This window comes from Mirounga leonina, unplaced genomic scaffold (genome assembly GCF_011800145.1).
Source record: "Mirounga leonina isolate KUSES-001 unplaced genomic scaffold, KU_Mleo_1.0 Mir_366, whole genome shotgun sequence".
Lineage (NCBI taxonomy): Eukaryota > Metazoa > Chordata > Mammalia > Carnivora > Phocidae > Mirounga > Mirounga leonina.
Genome location: NW_023270709.1, coordinates 25,342,487 through 25,363,064, shown reverse-complemented (window position 1 = coordinate 25,363,064; position 20,578 = coordinate 25,342,487). Strand labels below are relative to the sequence as shown.

At 39.4% G+C, this 20,578-nt stretch overlaps 1 protein-coding gene across 2 annotated transcripts in view; it reads right to left on the bottom strand.

Moving 5' to 3' along the window:
* The window catches only part of MRS2 (magnesium transporter MRS2), a 33,241-nt gene extending 12,923 nt beyond the window's left edge, over positions 1-20,318 (bottom strand). Inside the window, exons 1-9 of one of the 2 annotated variants that reach the window (XR_004675825.1) lie at positions 20,074-20,318; positions 18,107-18,180; positions 15,516-15,552; positions 14,206-14,318; positions 5,069-5,242; positions 3,087-3,217; positions 2,522-2,638; positions 1,093-1,245; positions 745-862 (exon numbers count right to left, since the gene is read on the bottom strand). Coding sequence is in view for 1 of the 2 variants with exons in the window: in XM_034985778.1 (XP_034841669.1) it covers positions 745-862; positions 1,093-1,245; positions 2,522-2,638; positions 3,087-3,217; positions 5,069-5,242; positions 14,206-14,318; positions 15,516-15,552; positions 18,107-18,180; positions 20,074-20,245 (1,089 nt within the window). In the remaining variant the exon portion in view is untranslated. The remainder of the gene's footprint in view (positions 1-744; positions 863-1,092; positions 1,246-2,521; positions 2,639-3,086; positions 3,218-5,068; positions 5,243-14,205; positions 14,319-15,515; positions 15,553-18,106; positions 18,181-20,073) is intronic. The other variant, XM_034985778.1, reaches the window with a different exon arrangement.
* Positions 20,319-20,578: the final 260 nt, after the last annotated feature.

Here is a 20,578-nt window from a genome sequence, read left to right as displayed (position 1 = left end):
GGCAGCTTAGTGTTATATTAATGTGAAAAGGCAGCAAAGTGGAGAGTGTTAAGTCTTGGGCTCAGATCCCAACTGTGATTTTATAGCACAGATCACAACTGTGATTTTATAGCAAATCACTTCCAATTTCCTGAGCCTATTTTCTCATCTATAAAGTAGGGATAGCACATTCATCTTCTGTGATCTTGCCAAATAAAGCAAGCAAACTACCAATGCCTGGCACATGAGAATTAGAAAAGGAATCCTTCCTTAGCATGGCCTCACTGTGTGATCCTGCTTACCGCCCCCTCGGGGCATGATCCTGCAGGATCACCATCTCATCGTGAGATCCTGCGTCACCACACCCTCACAGCACTGCTTCACAGTGTAATACTGTTTTGTCAAACCTTTTCCATGTGTGGTTCCATTTGTTGAGAAACATGAGGTAACCACGGCTATAGTTATATTTATGTTACAACAGGGTCTAAAAATACTGCCTGAATTTTGAATGAATCAGAGTATACATTTTAATTCACTAGGGGTATATACATGTTAAGACTCTTTTTTTAAAATCCGTTTTTTTTTTTTAAGATTTTATTTTTAAGCAATCTCTACTCTGCATGTGGGGCTCGAACCCACAATCCCAAGATCGAGAACTGCATGCTCCACTGACTGAGCCAGCCAGGTACCCCTTAAAATCCATTTAAAAAAAAATGATCTTCAAAACAAAAAATAATCCCTAGATTATTGAAATAATAGTCTCACCTCTTCAAGGGAAGATTCCAAATTCATTCCAAAAGCAACTCCCATTAGTCCAAAGAGAGAAAGAGAGAAGGTTCCCATGGTCAACTGTAGGTTCAACCTCATCATCACATTACGGTGGCTGGAGAGGGGAACACCTTAGATCAGAAGGGCCCACTAACTATACACAGCAAATTCACGAAACCATCTATTAAAGACCACAGAAATTAAATCTACTCCCTTAAAAAAGGACATCTTTCTATGTAGCATTTATAGAGGATAATGATGGTATAACTCCTCCCAAAATGACAGTTCCTTAAAAGCTTTATCACTTCAGAATTCCTTTAATTGTTCTACAGGATACTTTCTTACCTGTCCAGATTGATGAATATGATACTTTGTGAATCGTCAATCAGTACCCTGAGTTCCCGGGTTGCATTGGAAAGATCCTCAGCTAATCGGTAGTAGTTTTCCAAGAGCAGCTCCATCTCTTCCGCATGGTCGATTCCAGCACTGCTCTTTTCACTTCAATTAAGAGTTAACGTAATTAGCATACCCCCAATACACCCATCATCCATTTGGTACGAAAAATTTTCCAAATCCATATATAATATTCAACTACCAATGAAAAAAGTGGCCTTTGTTTTTTCTGTTAGGTGATTGAGGCCAATCAGTGAGTGGCTTTGTCAAGTGGTCCTAAACACTATACAGAGTAAGCTGAGGGCGCAGGTTCTAGTCTACAGGCTAGATGGGTTCACTGTATTCGGTGGCCCCAAGTCGAGGGATTCTCATGCACATATGCACTACCAGTTATAGGAAAATCCACATGTGTAAATGCTGATGAATAAGTGCAAATTAGTGAAAATAAGGCAAAATAAAACTAAAAACAAACATAAAAAGCTTTTGTTTTCCAAGGTAGATAATGTCATTTTCATATATGAAGAAAGATGTTCTTAAATGATGTCAATAGTCATTTTGTGCCTCTTTACTCATGCCTCCCACCCCCTACCAAGGAGAGTAAGTAGGACTGAAGTACTCTGTGAAAGATACTTATAGAGTGTATTAGACGCAGACTGGCCTGATACGCAAAACAAACAAGAGTTACAAGTGTGTTCAAGTTTCCGCTACTATATTTATCTGCTAGAAAACAGCACTTATAATCTTAATTTTTCCTTATTAGAATATAACTAATGTCCCAAAATGCTTTAAAAAATCTGTATAGATTGGGAAACTATACACATTACAGAGGTGTCTCCATTAATTTCTAATACTTGTCTACAAAGAACAAAAATGAAATATTCTGAGTACTTAAAAAGTAAACATTTAACTTGAGTGTGCATAAGAAGAGTAATTTCTAATTCTGTAAGCGATAAAAGGTTTCTAAGATAAGTATTTTTATATTAGACCAAAGCTACAGAATATATGCCAGTGTCTTACTTTTCCTTCACCCCCCTCTCCCTGCACCCATGTGAGTATGTTTCCCTCTCTTCCACTGTACTCCCCAGGCTAAGTTATTCAGATAGAGGTGTGTGCCACTTTGGGGGTCAGTCCCTTGAAGACAAAGGTATGGTTTATATTCATCACAGCCCAGCACAGTGACATGTACACAGTAAACACTCAATATATCCTCTTTAAACTGAATCAGATGCAATACATACGGGAAAATAGTGAAACTGGGGATAAAAAGTGCCTATATTTTCTATTCTGGAGAAAACGTTATGTTCTCGAAGAAGAACTACCCTGCAGAACACAGAAGACTGATCCTAACAAAGTAAGTAACAAAGCAGGATTGTACACTCACAAGACTTGCGGGTCACTCCACTTTGTCAGACACAGTTCTTCCAGCAACTCTTCTTCATCCAAGATCTCCAAAATGGATTCTTTGAAAATTTTAATATCTGTTTCTAACTCTGACAGACTAGAAGAGTAATTGTAGAGAAATGATCAATAACATTAACTTATAAACACATTTCCCTATTAAAAAAGTATCTTTCTAAAGTATCTTATCAAGTAGACCCACTTATATATTCATGGTAAACACCAACTTGTAAAATTTTTTTTTTATATTTACCACGCACATTAAGAATCAATTCGCATCCAAAAATAAAGACCCTAATACTGCATTTCATGCAAAACAGCTTTTCAATAAACATTAGTCTGTGTGCCCTTTTTAGCTCAACTTGCCACCTATGCTACTTTCCTACTTTGAAGGCACAGAGAGAAAACCATTACCATTAGCAAAACCAGTTGGTATTTTTTTTTTTTTGTATCTGAATTAATGTTACACATTTTCTATCAGGACTACTAAAAGAGAAGCTTCAGATATTTTTGTCTACCTCCCAAATTGGTAAATCACCCATATTTACCTTTTGCCATTTTGTAGTAAGATGTGCAGTTTGCTTTTGTCTACAGAAGAATGTTTGGGATCCACTAAAGCTTCCAACGTCTCAAGGATCAGTGGCTGCAAAATGCTAAGTTTCCCCTGAAGAGTGCTGATCTAGATAACAACATGACCTTTCATAAGAATCAAAACAATCTTTTTAGAATACTCAGGGTCAGTGAATCCTCTGATTAAACACAGAAATCTGTAATAGCTAGAAAGGCTGGTAATGTTTCAGAACATGGTCAGGGCTGGAATGATTCAAAAATTAGATCTACCAGGTTAAAAGATAACCATGCATAATGCTACCAGGCATTTGGTGGACTGGGAATTAACTCTTGTAAGAGTCTTCCCCCACAAATATTTATTATGAAAAGAATGCAAGATTGATTAAAATAAAGCCTGCCATTCCATGGTTAAAACACATACTTTACACTTGGTAAACAATAACCATGTTCTTTGTAAACAGAATACAGTTCAAAATTCCTGTGAAAAAAATTCTTCCAAAAACCAAAACATAACTTGGGATTTTAAGAAATCACGCAGTGTCAGGGCGCCTGGGTGGCTCAGTCGGTTTAGCATCTGCCTTCAGCTCAGGTCATGATCCCAGGGTCCTGGGATCGAGCCCCACATTGGGCTCCTTGCTCAGAGGGGAACCTGCTTCTCCCTCTGCCTGCTTCTCCCCCTGCTTGTGCTCTCTCTCTCTCTGACAAATGAATGAATGAAAGAAAATCTTAAAAAAAAAAAAAAGAAATCAATCAGTGTCAAGTCAAAAGTACACTTATTATTTAGGCATCCAGCAGGAAAGCACCGATACAGCTACACCCACTGTTAAAATACTGAAATACTTCCATACCAGTTGGTAAACAGTGTAAGAGAATTAAGCAGTGACTGGGGAAACGACAAATGGCATAAATGCCAGCATGTACTACTTACCTCAGCACGAGCTCGACAGAGCTTATTCAGCCCATGTAGCCTGCCACTGACCGCACCTTCCCTCCTTTCCCTCCCCGGCACGTTCCCTGTTCAGGAACTGTGCCCCAACTAGTCACCATCTCCTCGGCTGGTACTAGCTGGTGCTCCTCCCTCATGAACCTGAGCGAGTGGGGGATGTAGCCATTTCCTACTCCCTCGGTACAGCAGGGCAGACGAAAGGAAGGGTCCTGGGTTGATCCAATCCTCACCCACTGCTCATCCTCTTTACCTGCTTCCTTCTCTCACTCTGGTTAGCATGCCCTAGAACCAACTGTTGCGTGCAGCCAGTTCCTGAACAGTACTATCCTGACTACTGGGGGGAAGAAAAGATCATGAACAATTTGTGGGGCCAGGAGGGCAGTGACCACCGTTGTTCAGGGCCTGACAGAGTCCCTGGACACCCAGTAACTATCCACATAATGGGGGAATCATTAGAAGAATTACACCTGGTTCCTATGTCAAAGTAGGTCTCAAACAGTGGCATCATCTAGCGGTCTCCAAGGACTGTACACACAAATCAGAGTGATATGTGAAGTATTAGAATTACTTGAGCTGTAATGTTTATCATGTGTATGCAGTTTTACAACACACAATTTAGTTACAGAATAAAATGGAATACATTTAAAACTTTTTTGATATGTTCTCTTATATCCTATTTAGGATGTTAAGTATTTTGAATTATCAGCCCTAAAATACAGTTATCAAAATTATACAAAGGACAGCCAACTTAAAATGTGCTTAACTGAGTGAATGTCATAGTATGATGCTCAGAGAGACTCTATAAACTGTACCTGGAGACCTCGGATCCATCTGATTGGGTCATACAGCTTCACAAGTAAGTACTTTCTCTGCCCAGGACTCTCACAGATGCTTTTGTTTGGAGGCGGGGTGTGGTTAGGGAAGGTGCCACTGAAATAATACCAACTTGTCTTCCTACTCAACAGCACTTTAAAACAAGAACAAATTCAAGAAGTGAAGTAAGAACAGGCTTACCCAATACTGTAGGAGGGCTTCTGTAGCCCGGAACTCGAAAGGTAAGGGGTGGGTGACAAGCTGTCCTTCCCCAGCCAACTGTGAAGGGAGTTCCCGGAACAGCCATCGCTCTAAATTTAAATTACGATAATCTAATATCAGAAGACACTCTGGAGTTATCACAGCTTTCAAATACTGCAAAAAAAAAAAAAAAATTATCCATATGTACACACAAGCACACACGCATACATGAAAGGTGCAGAGCTATAGGAAAAGAACAACATTCATAAAACAGGGTTTAATACTGTTTTAATTCCGGATTAAGCCTAAACCAAATCATATTAAAAGAAAAAAAAAGACATTTTTTTTAAAAAAAGGAAGCCTAAAAATATATGTACTTCTAACTCAATCTCAACACAACTGGAATTAAGCTACATATCAAGACTTCCAGGATAATCAGAAGAACAACAGGGAACAAAGAAAACAAGATAAGGTATTCTCAAGTCATGTATTTGGTAGACTTTTAGAAAAGATTTATAGTTTAATCATGATTACTTTGGCTGAAGTGGGAAAGTTGCTTTTTTAAACTGTCACCAAAACATATTAAGCTAATTTGAAATTATAAAGATAAAACATAGCCTTAGTACTCTAATTTAGAGCACCAAGAAATTAGAAATTTATTCTGAAGACTGGCATCCGTTAAGTGAGAAGAGTAGTCTGTGGCCACTATATTAGTGATATAAAAATTAGAGATTTTTCACATTTTTCCCCAACATATTATGAATATTTTTCTACATAAAGTTGAAAAATTACACAGTGAACACCTATATACATATTATTTAGACTGTACAAATAACATTCTGCTAAATTTGCTTTATCACACACTTCTCTCTACATCAAAGAGATAATTCTTTTAAAAAATGATCAGGGGGAAATATTATTTTAATTCCAGTATACTTATCAGTGCTATCTTAGTTTCAGGTATACAATATAGTGATTCAGCAATTCTATACATTACTCAGTGCTCATTCATAGTAAGTGTGCTCTTTATTCCCCAACACCTATTTCCCCCATCCCCCACCCACCTCCCCTCTGGTAACCATCTGTTTGTTCTCTATAGTGAAGAGTCTGTTTCTGCCTGTGCTCTCTTCTAGGATTTTTATGGTTTCAGGTCTCACATTTAGGTCCTTAATCCATTTTAAGTTTATTTTTGTGTATGGTGTAAGAAAGTGGTCCAGTTTCATTCTTTTGGATAAGGCCGTCTGGTTTTCCCAGCACCATTTATTGAAGAGACTTTTTCCCACTGCACATTCTTGCCTCTTTTGTCAAAGATTAATTATCTCTGGGTTTTCTATTCTATTCCTGATCTATTTTTGTACTATTACCATACTGTTTTGGTTACTACAGTTTGTAATATATCTTTAAATCTGGGATTGTGATGCTTCCAGCTTTGTTTTTCTTTTTTAAGACTGCTTTGGCTAACTGGGGTCTTTTGTGGTTCCATACAAATTTTAGGATATTTGTTCTAGTTCTGTGAAAACTGCTGTTATTGGGAGGAAAAGATGGTGGTGGAGTAGGACACTAGGCTTGCCTCCTCCCACCAATACAACTAGGTAACTATTAAACCATCCTAAGTACCCCAGAAATCAATCTGATGATTGGCAGATCAAACTCCACAACCAAAAGTAGAGGTGAGGCCACAAAGAAGGTAGGAAGGATGGCGCTGCAACGTGTAGCCGAGGTGGTGGGGAGGGAGCCATGGCTGCAGGGAAGGACACGAGATAAACTAGCACACAGGACAGCGCACAGGAAAAACAAATCCCTGCAGCAACTGGCTTGAAAAGCAGGAGAGCCTGAATTTCATGAGTTCTTGTAACCAGTGGGGCTTAAAGCCTGGAGTTTTAAAGGTCAGCATGCTTAGAGCACAGAGGACACTGGGGCAGCTCTTGGAGAAAAGGAAGGGCAAACAGACCTTGGACATACAGCATGGAAACAGCAATCTGAAGAGCACCTGGGGCACACAGTAGGGAAATGCTAGTTGCTCATCTTGGAATGTGTCCCAGAGAGGCACCATTCATGGAGAGACCACTCTAGGAACAAAGGAACAGGTAGGCGCCATTTCCCTCCCCTGCCGCTCAGCATAAACACAGAGGCACCTGCAGAAACCAGCCTAGCAGTGACCCTCGCTACCTAACTCACTTATACCAAGTCTCACCACCCCTCGCTCTGGTGGAACAGGTCGTCTCAGTCCCAGCACAGCAGGCCCCCTCCCCAAGAAGACCAGCCCAATCCCTTGCTCATACTGCATCTCCTGACCCAGGAGTTTCGTGAGGCCTTAGTTTTCATGGCGGTAGCAATAGCTCTCATTTCACAAGCAGACCAGAGCACACCTAGTTAAAATGTGCCACATTCAGGCTAGGGACCAAACATTGTCCACAACAGGCAAAGAGAGCCTCTGCAGATGACTGGCCTGAAGGATAAAGTGGCCAGGACACAACAGAAGAGCTCTCCCAGCACACACTGGAGATACTCGCAGAAGTGCCAGGCCCTGGGAAACAGGGGACACTACACTGCAGGAACTACAGGACCTCTTTTTCATAAGGCCATTATCTTTAAGAACAGGAGACGTAACTGACTTTCCTAACGCACAGAAGTAGGCACAGAGACTTAGACAAAATGAGAAGACAGAGGAATTTATACCAAATGAAAGAACAGGACAATGCCACAGCCAGAGATCTAAGCAAAGCATACATAAGTAACATGCCTGATGGAAATTTAAAATGATGATCATAAGGATACTCGCTGAAATTGAGAAAAGAGTGGAGAACACCAATGAGATCCTTAATGAGATGAGGAATAACAAAGAGATAAAGGGGTCAATAAATGAGAAACATTTCGCTTGATGGAATGAAGAAAAGGCTGGAAGAAGCAGAGGAATGAATTAATGACCCAGAAGACAGAGTAATGTAATCAAGCTGAACAAAAGGGAGGAAAAAGAATTATGCAACAGGAGAAGAGACTTATGGAACTCAGTGACTCTATCAAATGTAATATCATTCATATTGTAGGAGTCCCAGGAGAGAGAGAAAACTGGGTAGAGAATTTACTTGAAGAAGTAACAGCTGAAGACTTCCATAATCTGGGTAATGAAACAGATATCGATTCAAGAGGCAAAGAACTCCCAACAAAATCAACAAAAGCATATCTACACCAGACATACTGTAATTAAAATGGCAAAATATAGTGATAAAAAAATATAAAAAGCAGCAAGTCAAAGATGATAGTTACATACAAAGGAAACCCCATAAAGCTATCAGCAGATTTTTCAGCAGAAACTTTCCAAGACAAAGGGGTGGCATGATGTATTTTAAGTTCTAGATGGGAAAAACCTGAAGCCAAATATACTTTATCCAGCAAGGCTATCATTCAGAATAGGAGAGTGAGAGGTTCCCAGAGAAACAAAAACTAAAGGAGTTCATGACAACTAAACCAGCCCTGCAAGAAATATTAAAGGGGAATCTTTGAGTGCAAAGGAAAGACTACAAATGACAGTATGAAGTTTAGAAACACAAAAGCAGTAAAAATGAATATACCTATAAAAAATCAGTCAATGAACTCAAAAATGAAAGGATATAAAATGATACCATATACCTAAAACTTGGGAGGCAGGGGGGAGAATGGTTCCAAACTTAAATGACCATCAACTTCATAAAGACTGCAATATGTAGATGTTATATACAAACGTAATGATGACCACAAGTCAAAACCAATTATAGATATGTAAAAAAATAAAGGACTCCAAGTCTATCACTAAAGAAACCCAGCAAACCATGAAAGAAAGACAAGAAAGGATCAGAGAAAATCTTGAGAAACAACCACAAAACAATAAAGTGGCATAAATACATTTCTACCAATAATTACTTTGAATGTAAGTGGACTAAACATTCCAATCAAAAGACATAGGGTATCAGAATGGATTAAAAAAACAAGACCAATCTATCTGCTGCTTACAAGAGACTCATTTTAGACCTAGACAGATTGAAAGTGAGGGGATGGAGAAGCATTTTTCATACAAATGGAAGTGAAAAGAAAGCCAGAGTAGCAATACTTTTATTGGACAAAATAGACTTTGAAACAAAGACTGTAATGTGAGACAAAGAAGAACACTATATAATAATAAAAGGGACAATCCAACAAGAAGATATAACAATTGTAAATATTTATGCACCCAACATAGGAGCACCCAAATACACAAAACAGTTAATAACAAATATAAAGGAAGTAATTAATACTAATACAATAATAGTAGGGGGCTTTAACACCCTACTCACATCAATGGACAGATCATCTAAACAGAAAATCAACAAGGAAACAATGGCTTTGAATAACACACTGAGCCAGATGGATTTAACAGATATATACAGAACATTCCATCCTAAAACAGCAGAATGCACATTCTTTTCAAGTGTATGTGGAACATTCTCCAGAATAGATCATGTATTAGGCTACAAAACAAGCCTCAATAAATTAAAAAAGACTGAAGTTATACCATGCATCTTTATTGACCACAATGCTATGAAACTAGAAATCAACCATAAGAAAAAATCTGGAAAGAACCCAAATATATGGAGATTAAATAATATGCTACTAAACAATGAATGGGTCAACCAGGAAATAAAAGAAGAAATAAAAAGGCATATGGAAACAAAGGAAAATGAAAATACAATGGTTCAAAACCTTTGGGATACAGCAAAAGCAGTCCTAAGAGGGAAATATATAGCAATACAGGCCTTCCTCAAGACACAAGAAAAATCTCAAACAACCTAATCTTACACCTAAGGAAGCTAGAAAAATAATAACAAAGCCTAAAGCCAGCAGAAAAAAGGAAATAAAAAAGATTAGAGCAGAAATAAATGATATAGAAACTAAAAACACAATAGAACAAATAAATGAAACCAGGAACTGTTTTCTTGGGGGAAAAATCAATTAAAATAGATAAACCCTAGCCAGACTTAACAAGAAAAAAGAACCAAAAATAAAAATCACAAATGAGAGAGGAGAAATAATAACTAACACCGCAAAAATACAGTTATAAGAGATTATGAAAAACTATGCCAACAAACTGGACAAACTAGAAGAAATGCTTAAGTTCCTAGAAACTAGTACCAAAATTGAAACAGACTGATATAGAAAATTTGAACAGACTAATTACCAGCAATGAAATTCAATCAGTAACCAAAAAACTCCCAACAAACAAAAGTCCAGAACCAGAAGGCTTCACAGGTGAATTCTACCAAACATTTAAAGAAAAATTATTATCCATTCCTCTCAAACTATTCAAAAAAAAAAAAAAAAGGAGAAAGGAAAACTTCCAAATTCATTCTATGAGGCCACTGTCACCCTGACACCAAAACCAGATAAAGTTACCACATACACACACAAAAAAAGAATCACCACAAGCCAGTATCTCTGATGAACACAGATGCAAAAATCCTCAACAAAATACTAGCAAATCAAATCCAACAATACATTAAAAATACATTAAAATAATCATTCACCATGATCAAGTGGGATTTATTCCTGGGATGTAAAGGTGGTTCAATATTCACAAATCAATGTGATACATCACATTCACAAGAGAAAGGATAAAAACCACATGATCATTTCAATAGATGCAAAAAAGCATTTGACAACGTACAACATCCATTCATGATAAAAACCTTCCACAAAGTCAGATTAGAGGGAACATACCTCAACATAAAAAGGCCAAATATGAAAAACCCACAGCAAACATCATACTCAAAAAACTAAGCATTTTCCCTAAGATCAGGAACAAGATAAGGATGTCCAGTCCCACCACTTTTACTCAACACAGTACTGGAAGTACTAGCCACAGCAATGAGACAACAAAAAGGAAAACAAGCATCCAAATTGGTAAGGAAGAAGTAAAATTTTCACTATTTGCAGATGACATGATACTATATATAGAAAAACCTTAAAAACCACCAAAAACCCGCTAGAGCTGATACACAAATTCAATAGTCGCAGAATACAAAACCAAGGTACAGAAATCTCTTGTATTTCTATACGCCAGTAATAAAGCAGCAGCAAGAGAAATTAAGAAAACAACCCCATTCACAACTGCACCAAAAACCGTAAGATACCTAGGAATAAACTAACCAAAGAAGTAAAAGATCTGTACTCAGAAAACTACGAACACTTATGAAAAATTGAAGAAGACACAAAGAAATGGAAAGACATTCCATGCTCATGAGTTGGAAGAACAAATACTGTTAAAATGTCTATACTATCCAAAACAATCTACAAATATAATGCAATCCCTATCAAAATACCAACTGCATTTTTCACAGGACTAGAACAATCTTAAAATTTGTATGGAATCACAAAGACCCCGAATAGCCAAAGCAATGTTGAAAAAGAAAAACAAAGCTGGAGGCATCGCAATTCCGGACTTCAAGCTCTATTACAAAGCTGCAGTCATCAAGATGGTATGGTACTGGCACAAAAACAGACACAATGATCGATGGAAAGGAATAGAAAACCCACAAATGGACCCACAACTATCTGGTCAACTAATCTTGACAAAGCATGAAAGAATGTCCAATGGAAAAAAGACAGCCTCTTCAACAAATGGTTTGGGACAACTGGGCAGCCTCATCCAAAAGAATGAAACTGGACCACTTTCTTACACCATACACAGAAGTAAATTAAAAATGGATTAAAGACCTAAATGTGAGACCTGAAACCATAAAAATCCTAGAAGAGAACACAGGCAGTAACTTTTTTTGACACTGGCTGTAGTAACATTTTTCTAGACATATCTCCTGAGGTGAGGAAACAAAAGCAAAAATGAACTATTGGGACTACATCAAAATAAAAAGCTTCTGCACAGCAAAAAAACAGTCAACAAAACTAAAAGGCAACCTACGGAATGGAAGAAGATATTTGCAAATGACATATCCAATAAAGGGATAGTGTCCAAAACATAAAGAACTGATCCAAAAAACAAATAATCCAATTAACAATGGGCAGAAGACATGAACAGACATTTCTCCAAAGAAAACATCCAGATGGCCAACAACAGACACATGAAAAGACGCTCATTATCACTTATTATCAGGGAAATGCGAATCAAAACTATAATGAGATACACCTGACACCTAACAGAATGGCTAAAATCCACAACACAAGAAACAACAAGTGTTGGTGAGGATGTGGAGAAAAAGGAACCCTCCTGCACTGTTGGTAGGAATGCAAACTGGTGCAGCCACTGTGGAAAATGGTATGGAGGTTCCTCAAAAGGCTAAAAATAGAACTACCCTACAATCCAGCAATTGCAGTACTGGGTATTTACCCAAAGAATACAAAATACAGATTCAAAGGGATACATGTACCCCTATGTTTACAGCAGCATTATTTACATAGCCAAGATATGGAAGTGGCCCAAGTATCCATTGGTTGATGAATGGATAAAGAAGATATGGTATATGTGTATCATGGAATACTATTCAGGCATAAAAAAGAATGAAATCTTGCCATTTGCAAAGATATGGATAGAGCTAGAGAGTATAATTCTAAGCAAAATGAGTCAGAGGGACAAATACCACATGATTTCACTCATAAGTGAAATTTAAGAAAGTAAACAAAGGAGTAAAGGAAGAAAAAAAAAAAAGACAAACCAAGAAGCAGACTCTTAACTATAGAGAATAAACTAATGGTTACTGGAGGGGAGGTAGGCAGGGGATGGGGGAAAAAGGTCATGGGGATTAAGGAGTACACTTGCTATGAGGAGCACTGGTGATTAAAATAAAAACTTAGGGGCACCTGGGTGGTTCTGCCAGTTAAGTGCTGTCTGCCTTCAGCTCAGGTCATGATCCTGGAGTCCCGGGATTGAGCCCCGCATCAGGCTCCCTGCTCAGTGGGGAGTCTGTTTCTCTCTCTGCCCCTCACCTTGCTCGTGCTCTCTCTCTCTCTCTCTCAAATGGATAAATAAAATTTAAAAATAAAAACTTAAAAAAAATTAATAAAAATGCTGTTGGTATTTTGATACGGATTGCATTAAATCTGTAGATTGCTTTGGGTGGTATAGACATTTTAACAATATCTGTCCTCCCAATCCATAAGCACAGAATATCTTTCCATTTCTTTGCGTCATCTTGAATTGTTCATCAGTGTTTTACTGTTTTCAGAGTACACGTCTTTCACATCCTTGGTTAAGTTTCTTCCTAGATATTTTATTATTTTTGGTATAATTGTAAATGGGACTGTTTTCTTAATTTCTCTTTCTGATGCTTCATTATTAGTGTATTGAAATGCAACTGACTTCAGGGGCACCTGGATGGCTCAGTTGGTTAAGCCTCTGCCTTTGGCTCAGGTCATGATCTCAGGGTCCAAGCCCCATGTGAGGCTCTCCGCTGAGCAGGGTGTCTGTTTCTCCCTCTGCCTCTCCTCCCACTCTTGCTTGCACTGTCTCAAATAAAATCTTCAATCTTTAAAAAAAAAAAAAAAAAGGGAGGAAAGGAGGTCTAATGTCTACTGCAGGGCCCATATCATCGAGAACCATGTCTCATCTATTTCTGAACCCTAGACTTCAGCTCACCAAAATTACGTATGTTCAGATTTACTCTGAATCACAAGGCAAATTATATTTAGTGCACTCTCAGTAGGCAGGGGAAGATACAATTTATTTTAGGAAGCTTTTAGTTAAAATAAAAATTTAAGTTAAAATTATAAACTTCAGGGGATATTCTTGGTCTATTTGGAGAACCAGAATATATTCTTGGTAGCTGAAGTTATACTCTAATGACATGTAAATGTATGCAACTGAACATGTCTATTATAAGTCAAGATTCTTTTTCTTATCATTTCAGAAACCAGAGACCAAATTCAAGCAGTGAGAACAGGGACTGCAGTCATAACTTTTCCTACCTAAAATAGAGCAGAGTTATGCCTTTCATGTACAGCATCCATGAAAGAGGAGTTCCACTCAAAATGACGCGTTATACTATAAAGTATCCTATGTTTCACACACCCATTTCATTACAAAATTGCTTTTAACCTAGATATTGATCAAGACAGCTAGGAAGTAACTTTTGTAAGATTCCAGTGAGAAATGTAGATGACATAAAACCTTTTACCTCCATTCTCATGATAATCCTATTGTTTCTGGTTGTGATGCTCATCACATGCTGAAACCTCAAATCTCTGGCTTGAAGACCTAATTCTTGATATAAGTCAGTTTTCTTCTTTTCTATAAAAGAAATATTTTTAACAAAGAGAGTGGGCCAAACCAATCAATGGAAGCCTTTAGGATCAGGGCACCCCTTCCACCAACATCGACATCATTTTCTACTACCAGAAACAAGCCAAAATAAGTTTTTTTAATAGCCATTTTTACCTCAAAAACATACGCTAAATTTGGTCAAACTCTAATAATTCTTTTTTCATCTTACCCATACTTCATAAAATTTCTTTGTATTTAGATGTCCCTTGGGACCAGTATAAAAATCCACAGCCACACACAATTAAGACAGTATCAATTCTAAGCTCTAGAAACGGATTTTTATTTTTAAATACAGATTATACAGAACTACATTTCTGATGTTGTCTATCTTCAGTATTTTAAATCTGTGAACAGAGAATTCAATTTTCTTGGTTCTTGGACTAATACAAAATGAGAAAATAGTTTTCTCACTAGATTCTCCCACCTGAAAACTAACCTTATTACTTAAGAGAAAGCATAACCGATGAAGAAACTCAAGAAATGGTTCAAGTGGCATCTATAGTTGTGGTGTCCAATCACACCTGTGACAGAGCGCTAATTAGAACAGTCACTGGAAGAAGATAATGGGCAAAAAATACCCCAAATTTCCCACCAGGATCTCGGCAAGAGCAGGAACAGGATCATGGGGCTGGAAGCACATGGGAGATCTGAATGAAGCCGGCAACTGAGGTCAGATAGTAAAGTGATGCTTAGTTTCCTTTTATAAAGTAATTGTCCATAAGAGCGATCATCAGCAGAGCGCCGTCTGGTGCCCCGCCCCTCCTGTCTCGCCCCCCATTGCCACTGCAATGTCGGTAGTACTACTTAAGTCTGCCTTAAATGTGGAATAGGAGATGTACATGTGGAGAAGGGCATGGAAAGGGAGACTCAAGAAACAAAATGTGCTCCAGCTGCATAGCAGCCTCTGCTCTCAAAAAACTCCTTTAACATCCTGTTAGAGAGAGTGGCTTCTGACAAAGAAACAGAAACCAGTTCTGGGACAACATGCACAATCCAGGTGTCGCCAGATCCAAGCAGGACTGATGGACAAATGCTGAAGATAGATCTCTTTCAATACACCCATACACACAAAGACTATCCTACTCGAAACACTGCAGTTTCTTGATTTTCATCAGATTCACTCAGATTTAAAAAGTGATTTGTAAGAAAATGAAAGATACTCACCAAAAGAAGTAACATTTCCCTCTTTGTCAAATTTTGTCTGAAGAGAGATAATAAAAACAAAATATTATTTTCTCCCAAACGACTAAGCTCTTTACAGTATTATACCATATGGTATTATGATAGCTCCCAAATACGGCAGTGCAGATAAGCCGTAACTGCTTCTTTAGGTTAAATTCAGCGATGAGTTAAGGGTTAAAAGAATCCCTTTCTCCTCTGCTAGGACAAATGTGACCTTTGATTAACTTTCTGTCTTGGCTCCCCTGGAAATCTGATAAGAGTATCAGCTGTGTTACTAAGCAACATTGCTTATGGTAAAAATGCTCAATGCCTGGTAGATTGCTTAGGGCCAGGGAGACTATGAAAGAATTACGGACACCTGGTGGGAAGCCATCCCCCTGCTTCTCCTTCAGTGGCGTGGCTCTTATAACTGGCCGTGTTCCCTGCAGGAATGCTGCAGGCTTTGGAGATGGTTACAAGAAATACCAGCACTAAAAGGTATGGGGCTTCTAAGCTACGGTGGAACTCGCACCCACCTTTAAGAACATCAACTCCTTGCACCTGCTGTCACACGGGGTCCAGAGAAGCCGCTGGATGGCTGCAAGGGCTTTTGTGGAAGAGGAAAGACCTGATGCTGCCCTTGTGCGTTTCCTATCCTTTATCCTTCTGAACTGAGTGAGACCACATGTGGCTTATCTTGCGAATCTAAGCATCTACTGGAGGCTATGGAGTCTCTCTGGTGAGTGTTGTAGAATCAACAAAGATTTACAGAAAAGGCCTCTTCTGATAATTTGAAGAGAGGACATGATGCAGAAAATATACTTATTTCCTATAAAGCAGAGGAAACATTTTTCTGAAATACTTGTCCACAAGTATTGAATACTTATCAAGTGTGAATATGTGCTGAAATGTACTAATTACTACTAAATACGCATGTTCAGAAAGACTGTAAGGTCCAGCTGAAGGTACAAGTGCTGGGTTCTTACCACGGAAACGCATGCATGCTGTTAACAGCAACAGAATAAAATCTCACAGTGTATATTTTAGCTTGCTCTTCACGAGCAAAGATAAGAGCAAGGTGAGTACCATAAGCCACCAGTGTTCAAGGGCAAATTTACATCAAAAGAAACTATTTTGTGTAATATAGACTAGCTTTCTTCAAATTTATTTCACAAATAATATATCTGCTACAGAAAATTTGAAATAAAGTAAAATAAAATAAATCACATGGAATAAGACAAATTTTAGAGAAAGCCATGCCAATATTTTATTGAATGTTCTCCCAGACTTTTCCTACTCAATATATTCGTGTTACATTTTTCTGCAGTCTCTCCTCCATTTTCAACTTAATATAGTATTTTTGCATCTTAATATTTATCTTTACCGTTTTCCTTTAATGAGATATTTTCTGATAAAAAATCATACACACTCATTTTTTTAAATGTTTATCTTATAAAGTAACATCATCTAGAGTGAGCTGATTAGCAAGCTCTCATTTCAAATAGTATCAACTAATTTTCTTAAGTGTTCTTGGGACACAATGATTTCACCTGCAAAGAACCTTCTTTCAATATTTAATATCTGAATTTATTCTTAACCAAACTGGCCAAATGTTCTAGAACATTGAATAACAGTATGAACTTTCATACGTAATTCTGGGGGTTATTTTGTTTGCATAGTTTATAAAGAAAAGTTCTTATGTTAATAAGCCTAAATAATGATGATGATAATGGCTAATATATATTGAATGCTTACATGTGTGAGGGTTTTATATACGGTCGTAATTCAAACCTCACAACAGTTCTATAAGGTAGGTACTATAATCCCCAGTTTATAGATGAGAAAACAAAGGCATAAAGATGTTATCATACCCTGTCAGAGTCCACCAAATATTATACTAAGAGGCAGAGCTGAGATCTGAATTTAGGAATGCTAGTTCAGAACAACCACATTACTTTTTTAAATTCAACTTTTTCTAAAAAAAAAAATTAAAGCTCTACAAAAAAGTTGCAAGACTATCTTACAACCAATTCCCATGTGACTTTCACCTACTCATCTTTTGCTAACATTTTGCCCCGATGGCCTAATTTTTCTCTTTTGAGATATGTGGGTGGGATACACGTTATTTCTTATTATTTTATTTTCTCCTGAATCTTTTCAGAGAAAGTTGCAGAGATCATGAACCTTCAAAGCATGCACTCTTAAATATTACACTTCGCTGCCTTCAAAATGCTTCTGCATGTATCACATTGCATAGCACAGGATCAAGCACCTACAGCTAACAGCCTTCAAGGACGTCCACATGGATTCACAGGGAAATCTTGACTAGGAAGTGCTGAACTGTGATTCGAACAACCAGTTCTAGGATTAAAAGAAGACTTCCACAGTCAATAGCAAAGTTCCAAGGGTGCTGTTAAGTAAATCTAGCTGGCACTCAGGTCACTAGCTAAAAAACACAAAGACAAGAGGACTTAGAAGTATAATGATTCACTATAAAACAAAAAATAAGTACTACCTTGGCCGACCAGTCTAACTCAGTTAACTTAGTAAGTACGGGAAGTACTCTGGGTAAGTTATCAAACGTACACACTCACCACAGTAAACAGTGGCGCTACACTGGATAAAGTAGCTTGAGAGGCATCCGAAGTTCTGAACCGGCGCATTTCACCTGAAGAATAAATCAGAGAATTCTCTGTAATCACACAATAGGTATTAACATATGGCTACAATATAACTCTCATATTATGTGGTCTTCTGACTATTTTACTATTTTTTGGAAACTTTTTCCTAGAAGAGAAAGACTCTTACTTGCTAATGTTAACATCTGTAGGGGATTATGTTAGATTTGGCAGGGAATGTTTTTTAAAAGTAACGGCTTAGGGGCGCCTGGGTGGCTCAGTTGGTTAAGCAACTGCCTTCGGCTCAGGTCGTGATCCTGGAGTCCCTGGATCGAGTCCCGCATCGGGCTCCCTGCTCGGAGGGGAGCCTGCTTCTCCCTCTGACCCTCCCCCCTCTCATGTGCTCTCTCATTCTCTCTCTCTCAAATAAATAAATAAAATCTTTAAAAATAAATAAATAAATAAATAAAAATAAAAGTAACGGCTTAGGTGAGGTACTGGAATAATTTATGGATTCCAACCGCCTTTATTCTAATTACTACTGGTACCTCAAAGTCAAATGAACAAATATGTAACAGTGTTCTGAGATTAAAATGTTCACCTTTTTTTTGCATAATTTAAAAAGGCTCTTCATGAAAATTATACTGGTAAATATCTTTCAGAAAACATAGATCCTAAATACCACCAGTTTCAGCATTCCAATATCAGGATTATTTGATGTATAAATTATGAAACCTAGATTTTACTTCCATATTGACTTTTCCACATACTTTACTAGTGAATACTCCTGAAATAAGCCCTTGAACTGGAATGAAGAAAAATCTTTATTTGAAAATAAGTCTATTTAAAACGTGATTAGACTGAGTCGAAATGAGTTCTGAAGTGTAACCACGTAAATTTAAGGACTGACAAAGGACACCATTCAAAATACCAAACATAAAAGGAATGGGCAGAAAGTGTAAAGGTATTACCAATTATTTTCTGCTTCCAAAGTCATCATGTTGACTCCACAGAACATGCAGAAATACTCATTTCTGATCTTACTCCTTCCCCTTACATATAGCGTCTCATGTAATTTGTTAGCATCTGAGGTTTGCTGTTTCCCTTTTATAGAAGGGTCAGAGGAATAAAGGTAAAAAGTCAGAGCTGTAAATCAGCATTTTGCTCATCAGCCACAAGTTAGATAAAACGTTTCCATTGAGATTCCGAATCTCAGTGTTTTGTCCTAAAACAGCAGATGGGCTGAAACTGGGTTCCCAAGCATTAAAGGAGGGAATATGGGGCGTACCCCAATTCAGACTCTAGTGAGGGGGGGGGTGAGTTACTGTGGGATTCTGAGTATAGAACTGAGAAAACTCGAGAACAGCGCAATCCTTTCGGGAGCCATGCATTTTCACGTCGCTTGTTTCTGAGCAATAGTAGCACCTACATCCTCACATTTGTGAAAATGTTAACATTTGCTTTATCATTTGGTGAAAAAATAACTCCGATTCCTCCTCCTCCCCACTACCGACCCCCTGCGGCTTGCTACACCCTACTTGAAAAACCAATCTTTCCCGGGAGCCACTCTTACTATGAAATCTCCAAGTTTTCAGCCTCATCTACAGGTGCGTCCCCATTCCTCACTTGAACACCCGGAAAAATGTGTCCATGTCCAAAGGGAAGAAGGCTGGCAAGAGAAATACTTGGATAGGGACGAAAGTCTCGCTAAAAAACGAACCAAGAAACCCTTCCCACCAGAGCGCTCCAGCGGGGAGCCCGGAGCGTCACGGCGCACAGGCTGGTCCGCGCTGGGGGCCGCCGGGACTCCCGCACGCGCGCCCCAAGGGCGGACCCGGGGCCGAGGCTTGCGCCGAGCGCGGGGCAGGCACGGCCACGCCGGGTCGGGGCCCTGGGGACACCCCAGACCCGCGTCCTGGGCTGCGAGGCGGGGAGCGCAGTACCTGCCACGCGGGGCCGGCGGGGCTCGCACGGCGGCGCGGCCCGGCTCTGCCCGAGGAGTTGGGCCGCGCGGCCGCAGGCGGCAACGGGGCGCGCCCCAAGGGTCAGGCCCCGGGCCAGAGGACACCGCGTGCGCCGGGGCAGGAACCGGCTCAGGCTCCGCAGGCATTCCATGGCGTTGGAGCGAGCGGGAGGGCGCAGCCACACCCCAGCCCTTCATGCCGCGCGGTGGCTGGCCCGGCGGCGGCTGCGGCGACGCGGCCCCGCGCGGGGGCTTGAGGTGCGACCGCTCCGTACTGAGCATGCGCGGGGCGTGCCGCGCCTGCGTCTCCCCTCCCGCGCATGCTCGGAAGATGCCTCGGGGGCGCGCTCCTTGCGTCCCGTGGCCAATCGGAGGTCGCGTCTCGTACCTGGAGAGTGCGGGGGGCCGGGCTTGGGCTGGTGGGCGGGGCGCGAGCCGTCGAACCCGGATCCTTGCGGCCTCGGAGAGGTTAGCCCGGAGCGTAA